At 41.5% G+C, this 19,097-nt stretch overlaps 1 protein-coding gene across 1 annotated transcript in view; it reads right to left on the reverse strand.

Moving 5' to 3' along the window:
• CEP112 (centrosomal protein 112kDa) overlaps positions 1 to 19,097 on the reverse strand; it is a 176,094-nt gene that overhangs the window by 46,130 nt on the left and 110,867 nt on the right. Inside the window, exons 20-21 of the mRNA XM_009894772.1 lie at positions 18,424 to 18,654; positions 2,025 to 2,087 (exon numbers count right to left, since the gene is read on the reverse strand). Coding sequence (XP_009893074.1) covers positions 2,025 to 2,087; positions 18,424 to 18,654 — 294 coding nt within the window. The remainder of the gene's footprint in view (positions 1 to 2,024; positions 2,088 to 18,423; positions 18,655 to 19,097) is intronic.

The raw sequence follows: 19,097 nt of genomic DNA on the forward strand, positions 1-19,097 counted from the left end.
TGTTCAACATCTTTGTTGGTGACATGGACTGTGGGATCAAGTGCACCTTCAGCAAGTTTGCTGATGATACCAAGCTGTGTGGCAAGGTAGAGGTGCTGGAGGGGAGGGATGCCATCCAGAGAGACCTGGACAGGCTGGAGAGGTGGGCCTATGCCAACCTCAAGTTCAACAAGGCCAAGTGCAAGGTCCTACATCTGGGTCGGAAAAATCCCAAGCACAAATCCAGGCTGGGTGGAGAATGGATGGAGAGCAGCTCTGAGGAAAAGGACCCGGGGGTGCTGATTGATGAGAAGCTCAACATGAGCCAGCAATGTGCAATGGCAGCCCGGAAGGCCAACTGCATCCTGGGCTGCATCAGAAGTGTGGCCAGCAGGGCAAGGGGGGGGATTGTGCCATTCTACTCTGCTCTGGGGAGACCCCACCTGGAGTACTGCCTGGGAGGACAGGCTGGGAGAGGGGGGGGGGTTCAGCCTGGAGAAGAGAAGGCTCCGGGGAAACCTTATTGCGGCCTTCCAGTCCCTAAAGGGGCTCCAGGAGAGCTGGGGAGGGACTTTTTCCAAGGGCATGGAGTGATAGTATGAAGGGGAATGGCTTCAAACTGGAAGAGGGGAGATTTAGATGAGATATGAGGAAGACATGTTTCCCTGTGCGGGTTTCCCTTTCCCCCTGGGGCAGGTTGCCCCGAGAAGCTGTGGCTGCCCCATCTCTGGAGGTGTTCAAGGCCAGGTTGGACGGGGCTTGGAGCAACCTGGGCTGGGGGGAGGTGTCCCTGCCCGGGGCAGGGGGGTTGGAACGAGATGATCTTCCGACACAAACCATTCTGTCATTCTATGATTCTATGAAATGTGCAGAAAATACACATCAGTTTTTAGAAATATAATGCAAAAATATATTTAACAATGATTCTGAAAAATGCAGCCTTAAAAACCGTAGTGTGAAAAAATGTGATAGTCCAATAAATTTCACGGAAACAGCTAAAGCCACAATTTTGGACAAATTTGACAGAATGAGACTCAAAAGTAGCTGAAAAGCTGAAATCGGGACTTTTAAAGTATTTTAAAGTGTTTGTAAAACAGTAAAGTTTGCAGTTTCTTGTCATTCTCTCAGTGATCACCTCTACGTAGTTTGAGGCTTCCAAACCATTCTTTGTAGTGTTTTTATTGATTTTAAAAGAGTATTATTAGACTATTACTGCTGTGGCTGAAAACACACTTTGCAAGTAAAAGGCAGGCACTCTGCTGCGGTTGGGAGGAATGAGAGGAATGACACCTCCACATAAATCCTTGTGGCAATTTTCTTATTATTAAAAGCTTAACTTCTGGTTGCATCTCCATCATTTTTCACAGTTCAGTACTACCTGTCAATCAAACTGAAAGCTGAAATACTTAAAAAATCATCCTGTCTTCTCGTTTTTAAGCATATCTGTAAATTCAACCCACATTTTCATCTTCTGTGTTCGAAAGATTACGCTGAAGAACAAAAACTCAAGTCAAAACCAGTTTGCTTTCGGGACACCGACATTTTTCAAAGTGCTGTTTTGGGCAGAAATGCTGAACTGGCTGGAACAGCAACGAGCGTCCAGACGGCACGGTTGGGCCCACCGTCCTGCCACCGGCTCTGCCGGCAACCACCACCTGGTGACACGAAATGCAAGTCATGGTGGTGCAATTGCTCCCGATTTTAGGAGATGTGCTCGTTGATGTGCTAGTTGCACCTCACCTTCCCTTCCCACCGACTAGCGGAGGACTCGGTCCTCTTGGGTCCTCAGAAGATGAAAAAGTAGATGAAAAAGATGAAATTTAGAACTCTGAGAACCCCCACCCATTTCTGCTAGTCAGCATAATGCTCTGTGTTTTTTGAAGGGTTAAAAGCTGCAAGAAAGACGTTGGGTGTTTGATTTGGGAAACGGTTGTGGCTTCTCTTGATCGTCAAGACCTACGCTTAAGAACAGAAGTAATTACACTTTTCATCAAGTTTCCAAATCCAACGGATTCCCGTGAGGTTCCTGCCTCCTCGCTGCCTACCTGCGAGGATTTAGCCAGCTTCTGACTGTACTCCTTCTCGGTCTGCTTCAGCCGGCTGTTTGCCTGAAACACACACAAAAGGCGACCAGATTAGCTCAGACGAAGAACGTGTACAGACACTTTGCCACCGACCCCTCCGCTTGGCACCTCATCCACATGCCTATCGCTGAGCGGCTGGGACCCGCGCCAGCTCCAACGCCCTTTCGCGGCAGCCAAAAAACCGCGAGGGCTTGCCTTTGATCTCCGGCCAACTATTCATCACTTAAAAGAGGGGAGAAATTGTACCTCTGCTGCCAATTATTAGAAAAACATAAAGACTTCTGCGGATTAAAAAAAAAAAAAAAGAGAGAGAGTGAGAGAGAGTGTGTGTGTGTGTGGCAGGGGGAGGGAGGCAACACACACACACAGGATTTTATCGGGTTTATCGGGGTGGGTTCGGTTCTGAACGCGGGGAAAGGGAAAGGAGAAGGACCCGGGCACCGGCTGCCAGGGTACAGCGCGACATGGGGGACACGACGTCGTGTCTCAGCGTGGTGTCTGCAGCTGCCTTTTGTCCCACCGCACGTCCCTTCCTATTTAAAGGTGGCGACTACACTGAAAATCGACCCCAACGTGCAGCTGAACCGACAGCGAGCTCCTGGACGTACAGCTCTTTACTTCTCCTTCCATTTTTTTCACAATTCAAAGATAAAGAATAAAACAAGCTGAAAACCAGGCTGCTTTGTCATAGTGGAATCCAATAAGCAAATATTTCTGTAATTCTGGGCGAAAGTAGCTCTTAAGGTTTTTCCCCTCAACTAGTTCAATTTCAGAAATAATTAGACAGTATCAATAATTCAAAAATAATTTCAATTTAATTTGAGGACACCATTCCGATGTGTATTTTTCTTGCAAAGTGTCATGTTATTCTATTGATAGACCGCCCTCAAAACACTGTCCTCACATGAACTGCTAAGCGCTCTCGTGTTCTTGGCTCTAAAATTTGAGGACAGGTGTCTAAGAAAAATATTTTCTTAGGGGGACAGAATATTACGAAGCCGAGTTCTGAAGCAAAGTTAAGCTGATTAAGTTTTCAAAATCTATCTGACCTCGCGTTCAAATCTTTGATCTGTCATCCTTAGTTTCACGGCAGAGCATCCAGCGCACAAACACGAGCTCCTTCAGCCTCCAGTTTGTGCCAGCGCCCGGTCTGGGCGACCACCGGAGCCCCCGAGCCCCGCTCGGTGCCAGCCGCGGGACCGGACGCCAGCTCGGCCACCCTCAGGGACTTTGGTCGGGCAAATAAGTCTTATTGATTTTAGCGGACTATAAATTTAGGAGCTTAAAGTTGCAGACAGCGTTTGCGAATCCCCACCAAGCACGATAGGGCTCGAATCATCCTCTTGTACAACCCCGGCAGTTATGTATGGTACAGCTTAATGTGAGTATATTACAGCCAGTTAAAAATAATCTTAAAGTTTATATGATACTGCAATTTCAGAGCTCGAGTCCCTTCAGATTCCAAGACTATGAAACATATGGAGGTCTCTATATTTCACCTGTTCTTTGGTACAGAGAAATCTACTAAAAAGTTAATCAAAGCCAATTATCAAATATGTGCGTAATTTTTGAGAACGAATGTTTTGGTTGTTTTTTTGTTATAAATAGAGATAACGGCACTACATATTGGTTTAAAACAGCATAGACGAGAATTCTGGAGCACCAGACAAATTGAGTTCCACTTCTTCTACGTTTATCATACGAAGGGTGCCACAAGCACCGTAAGGGCATATTGTGGGGCTGCATAAATAAAGAGAGAGCAGCAAGACAGAGGCAGTTATGCCAAACAGCTCTATGTTCTTTGCGCTCAGGCTGACCTCCCACCGTATTGTCATATAGTTTCAGATTACATTTTACCACCACTGCATATCATAAAGTGACTGAAACTGCCAGTTTATCTCTAGGGAAAAAAAGCAAAAAATAAATTACAGTAATAGTATAAATTACTGTTACTCCCAGAAAGGGAGAGACACTCGTCAGCACGGCACTGCGAAGAAGGTCACATTACAGCTGCTCTCGCTCAACTTGCCCGGGGTAAAAGTCTTCATCTTTCATAGAAGCAGCTTTATAACCTCCTGAACCCATAGAAGAAATCCCAATAAATAATAAAAAAACCACTCATAACTTTCATAAACAAATTAGAACTTGTTTGTTCACACTGAGTAGAACCAGGATGACCCCCGACAGACGTGACAGAGGCGATCCAAAGGAAAGATATGCTGAATTTCAGTGTTTTATTCCTAACTGAAGGCAAAGAAAGTATTTCCCACCAGTTTATTTAAAGGCAATCACAACATTTCATTTTATAATGGCTTTAACAAATTCCAATTAGCAAAATATTTATAAGTTGTCTCCCAGTCACGGACAAACCCCAAATTCTTGCATTTACTGGCAGTCCCGAACACCCTTATTGGAGGGGTCTGATTCTCAGAAGTATTGAGCTACGCAAACTTCCACAGGAGATAGCAAAACCCCATTTAGATGGGCTCTGGCTGTCCAAAACTGGCTATCTCAGCCCTGTGCAATAAAAACTACGGACACCTGCTGACTTTTCTCTCTCTGTGTGACACGGTGGGGTCTCGCACCATCACACCCTGCGCAGGGAGCGCCGGCAGAGCTCTGCGCAAGGCAGTTTCTACAGCTTATAGCACACTGGTCAGGACAGGAACCCTCTTTTCCACCTTCTTTTACTGCAGAAATATAAAACTTCTCCCTTTTTAAAACCTGCGACCAAAGTAATTTAATACCTCTTGACTACAGGCTGTTGCTTTGCAGCCCAGGGAGGCATAAACCTACTCCCCTGGGGCACGTATAGCTCTGCCACACACACAAAAAAGCATCTTTTTACTTATTTTTTTTTTAAGGAATGACTTACAGCAAAGTAAATACTCATAACTGTGTACAGTGAACATCGCAGAGGATTTATATTACATTTATTTTGATAAATGAGAAGGTTAAAAATGGCACGGTGTCCAGGAGCAGCAGTTTTCCTGGGCTCCTTCTTTTATAACAGGCTGCTCGGCTCATGCATTGTACGAAGCACAAGCTGCTTCGGTATTATTTTAAGGGCATTCCCTCACTTTCAGGTTACATGCTATTTCAGAAACATAATGAAAAAGAATCCAAGTGGAAGGTGAACATTTGGAGGGTCAGCCAGTATTCATTAAAGTCTAACTCTTTTTATAGCAATGGGCAGCACTGCAAATAGAGTTAATGGTCTTAAACTAGTTTTCCGTGTGCGAGAGGTAGCTGTTGAAATTCACGCTTGGCAAAAATTCGTCAGAAATATCAATTGTAATATCCATTTATAATAAAAAGGTTTAAATTGGATAAGCCATAGAGGAATCCCACCGATTCAGAAATTAACTTCTGTTTAGTTTCACACAGTTAATACATATTTTAGCTAAAATTATCTGATTATGACAATTTTACATGCAGTTATTTTATATTACAGAGTGAGGACTTTTGCATTATAAAGATTATGTCCTTGTTACAGTTAATTGGTTTTAAAAACCAACTATAATTCTATAACAAGCCTTAAAGCATCATATTGTGGTTGCTGAGCAAAACTGCACCGACTTCAACAAAACATTTCACGTAAAAATTAAAAACGGTATTAGCACTACAGATGTGGTATCTGAATTAATGGATGCTGTTCTAAGACAGTCTGATTTTCCTTTTTTTCCCTTTCATGAAACAGAACAGCATTGCTAAGAATAAAAGAGCAAAGGATCTACGATGGGACCACACCGCAAAAGCACACCATGTCCTACACTAATTACAAAGTTTTTCGATGCTATTTTTAAGGTATAAGATGAATTAGAGGGGACTTTTAGTTCTGGTGCCACTCGATGAACGTGTGCACTAAGCGACCCCGGGGGCTGCTCAGCGGTACGGCCACGTCCAGCGTGGACAGTAGCTCTAGCTGCGCCAGGGAGTTGGCAGGCACAGGGACAACTTCATCCTCCATCGACATCCTTGAAGGAATTTAGGACATCTTGAATGTTCATCAAAAACGCAGCTGTTGTTAAGAATTTTTTGGAACAGTACAAATCTGTGCACAGGGACGTGGTTTAGCTGTGGACTTGGCAGTGTTAGGTTTACGGTTGGACTCGATGATCTTAAGGGTCTTTTCCAACCTAAATGATTCTATGATACTGTATCTTCCAGCTTTGGAATGGTGATTTTTTTGGATAGAAAGTTAGATTTCAGTTATGCTACAAAATTAATAGGAAAACTAACTTCTGCAACCCAAACGTGGATAGATCTGTCAGAGTTAAAGATACGTAGTGAAATCCTATTCATCTATCTATGATTGTGACTGATTTCAATCTCCCCAAAACAAAAACAAACAACAAAGCCCCCACAAATACAACTCTCATAAACTACAAGGTTATATATACACACTCGTATTCACTAACAGAAAAGCAGATTTAAGAAATCTCTTTAGGGTACTATGAAATAGCCATTTTTCAAAATGCCTGCAACTAGCTAAATGATGGCCATACATAAGCTGATCCTCCATAATTAGTTAGATAAAAGTGTAAGCAAAATAAAAAAAAAAAAAGAAGAAGGAAAAAAATCAAAGGGTGGGGGAAGGAGAAGAAAGAAAACTTGCTCCAGGGAAGAAGCAACTGTTCTCTGATGTGCAGCAAAGAATTTAACATCAAAGAACTAATGTAAATGGGGCCCATTTACCTTAAAAAACAACACACCACTCCACATTCTGGAATATTTCTGTTTAAGTTTGACAGCATTATGCTTTGTACCAAAATTCAAGATTGTGTAATTTGACAGATGTCAAAAGAAAATGACCTTCAGAATGGCTAACTGTAGAAATTTTTGTTATTAAGTATGTTAAAACACTCTGCACAGTGTCTGTTTAAACTTCAGAGATTAGCAGATCACCTTTTAAGTTCATCTGATGCTACATAAAAACTTCATTTTGACCTCAAAGCCTGAAACATGTATTTTCCTTATGTGCCTCTCACACCGACAGCGGGTGACTTCCTCCGCCGATATTCTTGTTCTTTCTGCTGCTCTCCCCACCAATCAGATAACAAATGGAAAGCCAAATCTCCGTGTAACAGTGAAAATAGTATACCAGTTCAAATATGTAATTTGAGCCACCCGAAAGGCCATTAAAAATAGTTCAATATCCAAAATGATGTTAACAGAATAATTAGTCAAGTACCAAATGACTTCAAGGGTTTTGAAAATGAATGATAGAAATCCCAATCTGTCATACCCACAAATCCTATTAATATTCTATTTTACATTCCTCTTTTCTAGGTCTATAAATCTTTTCCTTTTTCTTTTTTTTTTTTTTTTTGTTAAACATACATCTTTAGGAGTGAAAAAAAAAAACGCCTCTTATTCATGTGCAAAGTACTTTTCATTAGGAAAAATCCAAGAATGAATAGAAATGAATTTCACATTCTACCTGTACGGAGAATTGCCTTTCTACGGTGTATTGCTATTCTGTGCTTAATGGGGGTCTACTGAAAAACTGCTTGTGCAATTAGTGCCTTAGGAAAACTCTGATTTCCAGTCCTTTCTTTTAAACTAACGGTGTATTTCTAATCATTCTGAAATGATGTAGAGTAATTAAACACAGACATTTAAGTCTTCCAAAAATTTTTCTATGAGACTCCAACTGCATGGTGTCCAATGCCAGTTCTACCACCTTTACACCAGTATGCAATTACTAGCGTCATCAAAGTGCATCTAAATATTTCCCAGCTTCACTTATACTGATTTCTATTCAATGTCGCAGTGAGCCAGGCACCTTATCTAAATCCAACTGCACGACTTGGCTTAACATACAAGCCTTGTATACAGTACAAGGTTTTAAAACCAAATTAATACTCTACGTTTGCCACATGAAATCGTTCAATACCTTAAATATACTTTATACAAGATAGTACTGATGCATGCACCAGGCAGGATGCAGGACAGACAGCGAATTACTGTTTAATCTGTGACGTTTTGCCAAAACAGTTGGGGTGCAGGTGGCTTTTGCCTTACAGCACTATTCCTTCTTTTGCTCAACATTCAAATAAGACGAACTGGGTAAAGGTAGGGAAGATGTTGAGACTGCAACACTCCCCACGTTAGGGTAGTGAAGCCTGGATTTCCCGCAGCCAGGTACCTAAATCTGGTACAGCACAAACACATGCCTGGATTATGATTTTTAATATTTCCTGGTTTTCTTCTGTTCTGCCCAACTAAGTTACGATGGTTATTTAATGCGGGTTTAAGACATTATCTCAAAAGCGGTGGCATTTTCTTTTTCAGAGCCTAAACAACTAAAACATGCACCCAAAGGGAATTATTTGAGCTTCCACAAGCTGCCTTCATTCATCAGAAGTCCTGGGCACCTCACGTGCCCGTGTGCACTCTGTCTCTCTCTCCCACTCCAATACAGCGGAGTTTACAGAACAGCCTGCAGCACTCAGGCCCAGATGGTTTTGGTACCCAAACAGCTGACACCCAGTGCAATCACAAAGGGAGAGGCCGCTAAGCATCTTTGAAGATGCAAGTCAAAGCCAATGCTTCCTCCACAAATAGAAGGCAAAAGTACTGAGATGTGACACTGATCCATGGTCTGACTCACTTAAAGGCTACTTAATACGAGCTTTACAATACACGATTCTTTCAGGAATTCTGAGACCCATGCACTTTATCATCATATATCAGCTATGTTTACATGCCTTGATTTTGCCAAGGAGAGACTTTAAGGCTCCTGAAAGGACTATAAAGGGATAAGAACGCGATTTTTATTTTTTTAGACTGTCCATTGCTGTTTTAAGTTGAATTTTGTGGCAATAACAAGAAAGTGTTAAGAGGATAATGACTAGAAAAAAATCCTACGTATGTATGATTTTGAGATAGAAGCTTTTTTATTAAACAGAAGGAAAACTGGAAACAAAAGGACAGACTTGGTATTACCAAGTTAACTGGGTATTACTAAGTTATATCATTAGATGAGAGCCCAACAAAAGTTAAGCTTCTACAGTTGGAAAGACAAACATTGAAAATGCGACAAAATCCCCTAACAAATCTCTGATCTGAAGCAATCAGTGTTCCTTAGCAAGATTATGCTGGATTACTTTTTGTAGTTTTAAATACAACAAAGCTTCCCAAAAAGAACGACAACTGCACGGAGCCAGAAAGCATTACTGTACCGATGACTAACTACGCACAAGTCCACCAAGGCCCAATTAAAAAGAGAATGGAATACATTGCTCAATCATGAAAGCAATTAAAAACATAAATAAGACATTGCGAGACTCTTAACATTCCCAATGTTTAATTATTTATCCGTTCTCCATCCTGCAGCTGTAGGTCAGAGTTAACTCCTCTGAACTAAATACAGGAGAACTCTTTTGGGGATTTGTACCTTATTCATTTTCAAGCAAACACCCAAATTCATTTCAAATTCACACAAGAACTGCAACAGTTTCACCTAAATCAGATTTTCTACAAGTTAAACACCCCTCCTACACTCAGATGCGATTGTGAAACTACTTTGATCTCTGTTCCCAAATTTATTGCTCTGTGTAATCCATGACAAAATATAATGTGATTTACTGTATCTCTATATGACAGCCCAGCAGCTGACAGAACTTAATAATTTAGCATAAGAAAAAAACCTTCTGGCACCAAAATATACAAATCATAATTGAGGCACTTTAGTATCACATTACAATGAAGCATATGCAGACTGATCATAAGAACTTCAAAACAATTAGAATTCTTTCTCACCCATTTAATGAAGGTGGGTTTTACTCCATGGCATGTTCTGCAGCTGTAAGCAAGTCGTTTTGGAACACTTTTGTTTCTTCACATTAAAGAATCTGAAAGACTAATAACATGGTTTTACCCCTTCCCTATTTCCCAAACACTCCTTCCCCTCCAAAAAGGAAAAAAAAAAAAAAGCCACCTGCAGCTTATCTCTACTCTAAAGATATGAAGAAAGAGCAAATTCGTGTAAACAATGTCTTCAAATTGTGCCAGAATCTAAATATGCAATCAAGATGTTTTATATTAGTTTGGTCTTGATAAGGGAGCATTTTTTTCTACAATAACGCTATAGTGAAATATTTAAATCTCCAAATACTGACCTAAGCAGGGATGCAATGGACACATCCCATGGAGCAGCTTTTGTTTCGGCTGGTGCCGACTCTCAGGTCGGGGGGACCGGGGAAAGTCTGTGCGAAGGACGCAGCGCCCCAGAAATTTGCAAGAAAAGTAAGAATGTGGAGCGCGTGGCATGGGATGCAGGAGAAATTTCCACTTAGTATTTACTAATTCCTGGTAACAAACATCAGTTACCGGTGTTGGCCTAAACAAACCCATGAACGAGCCCCAGTGAAGTCAGCAGCGATCGCTGCGGGTACCGGGATGCAGTAACAGGGCGGTGGGTGCGGGATCCGTCCTCTCACCCAGACCCGACGGTATTCATTCAATAACTCTGAAAGAATTTAAGAATCAATTGGCCGAGTTGTTAAAAAAAATACCCCAAAGTAATCTCACACTACAATCAGCTACCGTAGTGGCGAATAGCCGATGTTTTTCCTCGTGTTATAACGTACCCTGGGATGTAAAGATAAGTAAAATTGGTAAATTAGAGAAAACTGTACCTACATGCAATCAGCCTTCTCCAAGACACATAGTATTGGGAAAAAAAGAGAGAGAATGAAGTAATGATTCAATTGGGCTTTAAAAAATATTTAATAAAGTTAAAATAATAAGCGACTGTGTATTACAAGATAAAGTTGGTGTGTTACAGTTTGTTTGGATAGCGAAGAAAGGCTCAGGAAACCATTGAAAAAATAATTAGAACCGTCATTCTGCCACTGGCAAAGCCTCCCGCACTTCCTAACCAGGAAAGTTAAGATCGAAACATCCGTTGCACTAAAACCGTCAGGTATGTCCTCCAGAGTCAGGCTGACAGGCCACCGAGCCCAGTGTCCCCTCCGGAGGCACAGGAGATGCCGCTCGCAGAGACTGTGGAAACCGGGTCCCCTTCTGCAGCCCGTACCCCTCGTATTGCCCCGCGCCCACGACTGCTGTGTCAGGGAGGGTAGAAGTTAAATCCCCGCTTATTCCCATTAGCGACTGGTTACGTACACGCTGCTCATAAAACTGTTTTTGCCTTTTTTTGAACCCGCTGATAGTATCTGTCTCCACAGCCTCCGTGGAAATCAATTCAAGCAGCTCACTATGGGTTGTTTAGAGAAGTACCTTCTTTCACCAGTTTTAAACCAATCTCTTATTAGTTTCCAGCAACTACCCCCTAGCTCTTGGGCTGTAAATAACAATTCAGCATTCACCTTATTCACCATCTTCATGATTTTCTGAGTCTTGATATTATGAATACGCCCCAAAGGCTACAGCCTGGAAGTCACAGAATGGAGAAAAAGCAGAGAGTGCCCTGGTGCGGCAGAACCAGGACTGGTGTTTGGACACAGACTTGAAAAAGAAATGGGAGACAGAGAAGACAAAAAAAAATCCCACCTGTGAATACTTCTTAGATAGATTACTACCAGCTGGTTAAAAAAAACCCCAAAACACCAAAAAACCCCAAGTAACTTCTCAAGCAACTAACCAGCTGTCACTGATACAACAGGGAGTGAACGAGAGTCCGCTGAAAGACAGAGCTCTAATTTTAATTATATCAGTCCTTGCCCTGTGGAAAGCTATCTTTTTAATTCTGCATTTTATAATAATTTATCATTTAACTCAATTACGCTTCTTCTTGCCTGGTTTTCATTTCTTAACGGTATTACAGTGGTCATTTTAATTTTTAACCCTATGGTCTTATTTGTGAATGCAAATAATGTGGTGCTTGATCTCCTCTCCAAATGTTAACAAAGACATTAAGGAGTAAATTTAGTGCTCAGAGGTGTGTATTTTTTTCCACAGTGACAATTATACCAACGGCTCTTGGTTACCTCTGGAACCGGCTTTGTAAATACAACTGATGGGCAGAAATCTTGCCTGTTGTTTCCTGGTTTGGTTTTCTGAGGTTTTTTGTTTTGTTTTGTTTTGTTTTTCAAGAGGAGGGAGAAGCAGAGTAACTCTCCGTGAATAACTGAGACTGTTGCCTTGAAATTTCTCCAGGAGGGAGAGAGCCATAAATTGTGTTTAGTCTCATTTGAGTGAAATATCCCTGAGATTATTCTACCATATTTTTCTTCATGTTTGGCTCTGTTGATTGAAGACTCCTCCAAATGGCTCCCCTAAGGGATGACGCAATTCCTGTGACCACGTTCCTGGTCCACTATCATCTTTCTTTCCTTTTCTTTGGAGGAATAAGAAGGAGCAGTGCAGAAGGAGACACACTAAGGAGGAAATTGGTTTTCTCCCCTCATCTGTGAGCAAAATTTTATTGCAAGAGTTGCTGTAAAGGTACTATAAAGACAGATTAAATAATCTGCACTTCTTGTGCTAACACATGCTAACTTTGCTATATAAATCTTTTCTCTTTTTGAAATGTATTTCTTTTTTCTTGATCTTCTAGGCTTCTGGCAGAAGTTCTTCAACAAAGTCAAAGCACTATGCTCATTTTTAATAATATTAGTTGGTGAATCAGTAACACAGTGTCAGAAATGTTCAAGAACCAAATGTAAGTAAATGTACACAGACTCGACAACACAAAACCAACAAAAATATTACTACTCTGGAGCACAGAGATAATATCATAGACAATAGCTCTTGGATTGTAATGAAAAAAATTAAGACACTTAAGGAGTATCCAACTCCTCTTGGTAAGAATTAGAAGCTCTTTAGATCATTCATAGCTAAGGCCTAAACAAAAGAATCTATGTAATAGATTCAAACAAACATTTAAACATTTCAGTCTAAAAAATGGCACATATACAACAACCGGTAGAGATCCATTCAGCAAGGAGAAAAACATACGTCCACATTATAATTAGATACCAATTTAATGATATCATTATACTCGGGAAGAATACATGTCCACATTTTATGGTTGACCTATTTGCCCCCATGTAAATAACCAGGGTATCGCTGCAACGAGTGTGAAAGAAGTCCATCTGGACGCTCACATAAACGAAGCGATCTATACCACAGCTATTAGCGTTCAAGTTAATGATGTGAAAGGTGTCACTCAGATCAAAGACTCCATTATGCCAAGGAGTCGAAGCAGGAACCTACAGATTTGCTGCAGAGATGGTCCAGTTCCCAGAAGGTCTTAGATACAAAGATGGAACTGGTTTTGGTAGTTAATGAAATGTAGAGTTGGCAGAGAAGAACAACAGCTAGAGAGACATTCAACAACGTAAGCTAATGGAAAGCACACAATGCTTATTCTTTACCAGCAGAAGTAACTTAACCGCTTAGGGGGAACTCAATACTCAATCGAATATCTCTCGGAGCATCTCTTTAATCTCAGAAGATGTCATATTCTTTCTCTTCATCTATTTCTTTGCCAGTGCTGAACAGTATGACATCATCCGTATGAGTACTGACAACAGTGCCAGAACAGACACTGTGAATTAAAGATATTCCTACCTATGCAGTATGAAAGTATGCCCAATGAGTATGTCCAGCTGGACTGCATCCTCGGGCCGTACTTGCTGGTTAATTCATCCAGCATCACAAAGCTTGAGGCTAAAGGAAGGACTGAAACGCTCTGTAGGGCACATTATCAGGACCTTCTTTGCAAACTGTGTGCAAGTAGAAGTTGTTCAAAAATTAAGCATCCAATTATAGGACACTGTCTGCAGATTCTTGAAAGAGGCCCATTACAAAAACATTACATTACAACCTAACTATTATATAGAAGAGTTATTCTTAATGAGGGAAGTGGTCACTTACACAGTGACCTTAACTTTGAATTTCCTGGGCATTTCAGTTTTATGTGGACTTTCCACCAGACGTAGACGGAGCGACTCTAACAGGTACAGACTAGAAAACACTGTACATGTCAAATTTTATTTAAAGTAATAGAAATCTCTGGGTACAACTAACTGCTACGTCATTAAAACCTACAAGGACAATTAGCACGGCTCTGGCCAGGTTTCATGCCATCTTGGAGTGCCATCTCTCTGGAGTGACCCATTTCACAACTGTACTGAAATCAGAAGAACTGCAGTCCAGAAACTTGACTCTCCTGGTTTGTTTGACTACAGCTTCATCCTGTAACCAAATATCATGTGCGTTCAGTACAGTCAATACACAAAAATGTAAATTACTTCTCCACAAGAAATGCAGCACTGAAAAAGAATTAGATGTTCCTGGAACCTGCATAAAGATTTAATAGGATGAGTCAAAATATCTATTTAAATATAGAAAAGAAATCAATAAAAAGCTAAATGTTGAAAATTATTTAGAGAGGAAAAAAACCCAACCTTTTTCTCCCACTCCAATTTACTCATGTGCGCTGCTCAAAGAGAGCTTTTTTATGAGATCTTTTCAGTTCCAAGGTTGCTTCCTTTGAGCATAGTTAGCATGTCTACTGATCTGCTCGGGTCATGCTTTCTGAATGCTCATTTTCTTTGCCAAGAAAATACCACAGATGAACGTTACAAACAGTTGCGTTAGCCAAGCTTCACATCTGCATGCACTTAGAAATGCACTTTGTCTCTTGGTTTAGTGATTTCTGGCAAACCTGAAAATGCTCATAAGCTTTGTCCGGCCCGTTACACCTGGCTGATTAGTGCTCATGCCGTAAGTGCTGCTGATGCAACCTATACCCCACCTGTCTCCCGCTGAAATCAGTCGTTAGTGGAGCTGAACCACAGCATTAGGTATCTCTAATATGTTTATTTCTTAAAACAGTTTATGTTGCATTTCATCATAATGAGGTATGGCTTCAAATGAAAAAACAGAGTCACCATCACATCAGAAAATGCTCTAATCACTTGCTACAATGAAATGCAAGCAAAATAAATCTATGCTTTAAAAGTAAGTCAAAATCAGTATGATTGAATACGAGTGTTCTTCTGAAACCATATTTAAGATTCCTTAACTAATAGGCAAGAAATAATTTGGAGATATTTTCAAGTCATTTTCATGTTAGAGACAGATAACAGATATTGTGAAAGTACTGAAGTCCTAAGAACATGATAAGAACAGTTTCAAATTCTCCACGCTATCGTCTGGAATTTTTGTCTCATTTATGTCCAGCAGGGCTTATCTGACCTTAAGGACTTTAAAATTTGTTATCCTTATCTGATAAGGTGATTCTAATGTTCTGATATAACTATCACGTTATGTCTTAAAAGGTGAGCAATGAGGTGATTAGGGGTGCCGCCGGATCTAGCGAGGCTAAAGACGAATGGCTGCACTGCCCCAGCGAGAAGAGCATCAGCCCAGGCCACGCCGAGCTGCTCCTGTACCCCCCCGGCCCCGTTTCTCCCCGCCAGGCTGGTGACAAGGACCGTGCCTACCGAAGTCCCCTGCCTGCAGTGCAGGCAGAGCCCTCGTCACCCCCTCCAGCGCTCCTGCAGCGCAGGGGGCACGGGGAAGTCCCAGAGGTACCCAGCTTGTCCACAACAGGTTCAGCCCTACTCATAATGTGCTTATTTAGGTCAGCTATAGCTCCCTTTGTAAAAAAAGTGGTGTTTAATTGAAAATAACACCTGCAACAGGGGAGGTCACTGGAAAATTATGGACTTTTCCCTTTATTACTATTTCCACAACAACAGATGCCGTGTTTATTTTTCCTATAGTGCAGGTTACACAGCGCCATTTGGAAACCTGTTAAATATTTTCCCACTTATCATTCCCTACTGATTGGGAGACGCAATAACTGTCAAAAGATATTTGCTTTTAGAATCACAGGTTCAAAAACATTACCGTACTGCACTTCCTGGGCAACTTTCTGGCACCGTACGCTGGAATCGCGAACAAAATGAATCAACCAAAATACTACAATAAACAATGTGCTATCTTTAAAGTTGAGATTTTCAAGCAACAGAAAATTGAAGACCTTAGTGCATGACATTACGTGCCCCTAAATATTGACAAGCTGTCTACAAATACCAACAAATATTTAAATACCCAGTGCTCTTGCAATGAAAACTGTTCCTCTATCTCTGCCCCCCACTCTCCTCCCTCCCATCCCGCTGCAGCAGCGCTATAGGAATATGGCAATACCATATGAATCCTCTATCTCCTTCTCCCCACTGGGACTTCAGTTTTGCTTTGCACTTAAGTTTTAGCCATTTCTTTTGTATTTCATCACGTTCACGTGAACAGCAGTCCACAATTACACGAAGCGATCCACACAGAAATGAGTATTACTCACAAAACAGACCACAGAGGAATGAGATCCTTCACTTGGGAACGGACTGACCTTCAGAAAATCTGGACAGTCAGACGTTCCACGCCTAAACAGGGAAATTCAGCTTCCCCTTGGATTTTTAAGCAATCTTTACAGAACTGGCAGAAAAAAGTAAATTTAGAGGACAAATTTTTCTCCCATATCATCCTAAATGTCAAGGTAACAAGATTTGCTAGGAAAATAAAGACTTTTAAAAACAAGTTCCAAGACTCATGCTGCAATTAAGATGCTTCCCTCCCCCTCTCCCCTTCTTGGAGAGAATCTCCTTCATCAAAGCTCTGTGGACTTTAATAGGATCAAGATTTGAACTAAGTTAGCTGAAACTCTAACTTTTGAGCTTTAAATGGAGTTTGCCCTCTAAGCTACTTTGACTTTTGGACTTTGTGGCCAATTTCCACAGCTCTACATTTGGAAGACCGAAACGAAGCAGAACGGTAAATGGAGATTTGAAGGTAATGCAAGGTATTTTCACATGTCTGTGAAAGACTTTCCAACTGAGATACGGTTTTTTTTCCCCTCCCATCTTTTACTCAACATGTGCTCTTCTGATTAGAGGTAAAAATAGGGAAGTAGGTTAAATAAAAAAAAATAATTCAATAGCAGTTAATATAGCTTAAAATTAACAATCTTTTTTGAAAAATAGAAAAAAATCCAACAAATTAAAAAAATAGTATTTCTGACAGAAATGACAATTCAAGACTATTAAAGATATTGCCCTATGAAGGATTATTTGTAACTTTAATTTGAGGATGTAAAGAAGTTAACTTTTCTTTTGCTATACTACACATGTAAAAAAAGATCAAAGAAAGAAAAGAATTGAGATTCAAATTCCATTTTTAAGCAAAAATGACAATGTCTTCCTGAGTTAAAATTAATCCTTTAATGATGAATTTCAAAGGTTTAAATACTTTCTGTGACCTTGGCTTTAAATAATTATGCCAAGCGGAGCTTTCCTTACATTCAGAAAAGATTCTGAATTGTTGATCACAGCCATTTTAATGGCTTCAGGCTGGCTGATTTCCAACATAATCCTCCGAATGCTGTTTAAAATTACAGACCAAGAACCTGATGCAGGTAAATGAAATGTCACTTTCACAAAGGCTCTTCAAACAGTATATGCAGATTGTTAATTTGTGCCACTGTACATCGCTTTTTGCAATAAAATGTTTGATTTATTACATTAATGCATATAAAAGATGCTTCAACAACGATCTGCTTACACATACACAACGTCTACCATAAATATTAAGTAGGGGTTTTTTCCATTTAGCTTTTGAAATAAAACACGCATGTTTTAGCTCGTATCATCCCTAACGTGGTGAAATACTTGAACTGAAGACGCGGGTCCGAGGGGACGCTCAGCGAGCCCTGATGTGTGGTCAGGGACCCACTGAACAGAACGGGGAGGGACGCCTTCATGTATCTGAAACATTAATTTCTATTTTCGAGCCTTTCACAGAGTCCTTGCTCACCCGACGCACGGAGGCAAAAGTAGACCAACCGTTTTTCGCAACTAGACCCAATTTCCTCGCAGTTTTAACCTGAACTTTTTCATCCTTAAGAACTTTCCCTCTTTTTAAGGGAGAAAAAGCTCAGTTAGACAGAACCGCCCTTTCTACTCTCTCTGTTCCAGCAAAGGAAAAGCGATCAGCCTGGTCCTTGGCTGGCTTTGCCTTTGAAAGCAGCTGGATTTGTAAAGTCCCGCCAGCTCCCGAGCGCCGCAGTCATCCCAGTCCCATGCTCCCCACGGCTGGAAGGTGCTGCCCCAGCGCCGCTCTCGGGGAACGCAGCTACAGCAGCCACCACCACCGCTGCTGCGTGTCCGAAAGAGAAGTCGTCTTTCATTACAGAACCACAAAACTTTCCATACTCGTGCCGTGATTGCGTCATCCAATGCCAAATCTACAGCATACGTATGTTTTTTCAACTCAAGTGACCCCTAAACATTTTTCCTCAGTGAAACTTGGGCTTATCTGACTTTTGGGGTGATTGCTCCCCTTTTGCCGCGCCACGAGAAGCAGACCCATGCGAACCTCTTACCTTTTCCAAGGCCTTCTCTGTTTCTGCCGCATGCGCCTTTTTCAGGTCTAATGTGATTTTTTCTGCCTCCACTTTCAGCTTCTTCAGCGCCGTCTCATGGTCTTGAGCCACCCTCTGCTTCTCCTCTTCCCACTGATGGCTCAGCTCCAGCAGCTGCTGCTTCCGCTGAGCGTTCACCTGGATAAGCTCTTCCCTCAGCTTGTGGATTTGGTTCTCCATATCACAGATAACCTGAAATAAAGAACAAATGAAGTAAGAAAAACAAAACACCAAAACCCACAAAACAAAAGCCATTTGGTTTTCTCAGGCAGGCTGTTAGGTGGGGTAGGAAGGAGACGCTGAGGACCCGCTGTCCCCTTCTTTGGCCTCTCCTACTGCTCTTCCCCCTTTCTCCACACACGCAGATCAACACAGCTCCCCCCACCCAAAACATGGATGGAGAAAGTTTTATCTTTTTGGAGGGGATGTCCCCATAGATGAAGAAATTTAGTTTGTGGCATATAATCACTATGTATAATCCCAGAGTGGTGAAGGCTGGAAGGTCCCTCTGGAGCTCCCCCAGTCCACCCCCACCAGAGCAGGGGCACCTCCAGCAGCGGCACAGGACGGCGTCCAGGTGGGTTTGGAATGGCTCCAGAGGGGGAGACTCCCCCACCTCCCTGGGCAGCCCGTGC

This window comes from Charadrius vociferus, unplaced genomic scaffold (assembly GCF_000708025.1).
Source record: "Charadrius vociferus isolate BGI_N301 unplaced genomic scaffold, ASM70802v2 scaffold321, whole genome shotgun sequence".
In the NCBI taxonomy this organism is placed as follows: domain Eukaryota; kingdom Metazoa; phylum Chordata; class Aves; order Charadriiformes; family Charadriidae; genus Charadrius; species Charadrius vociferus.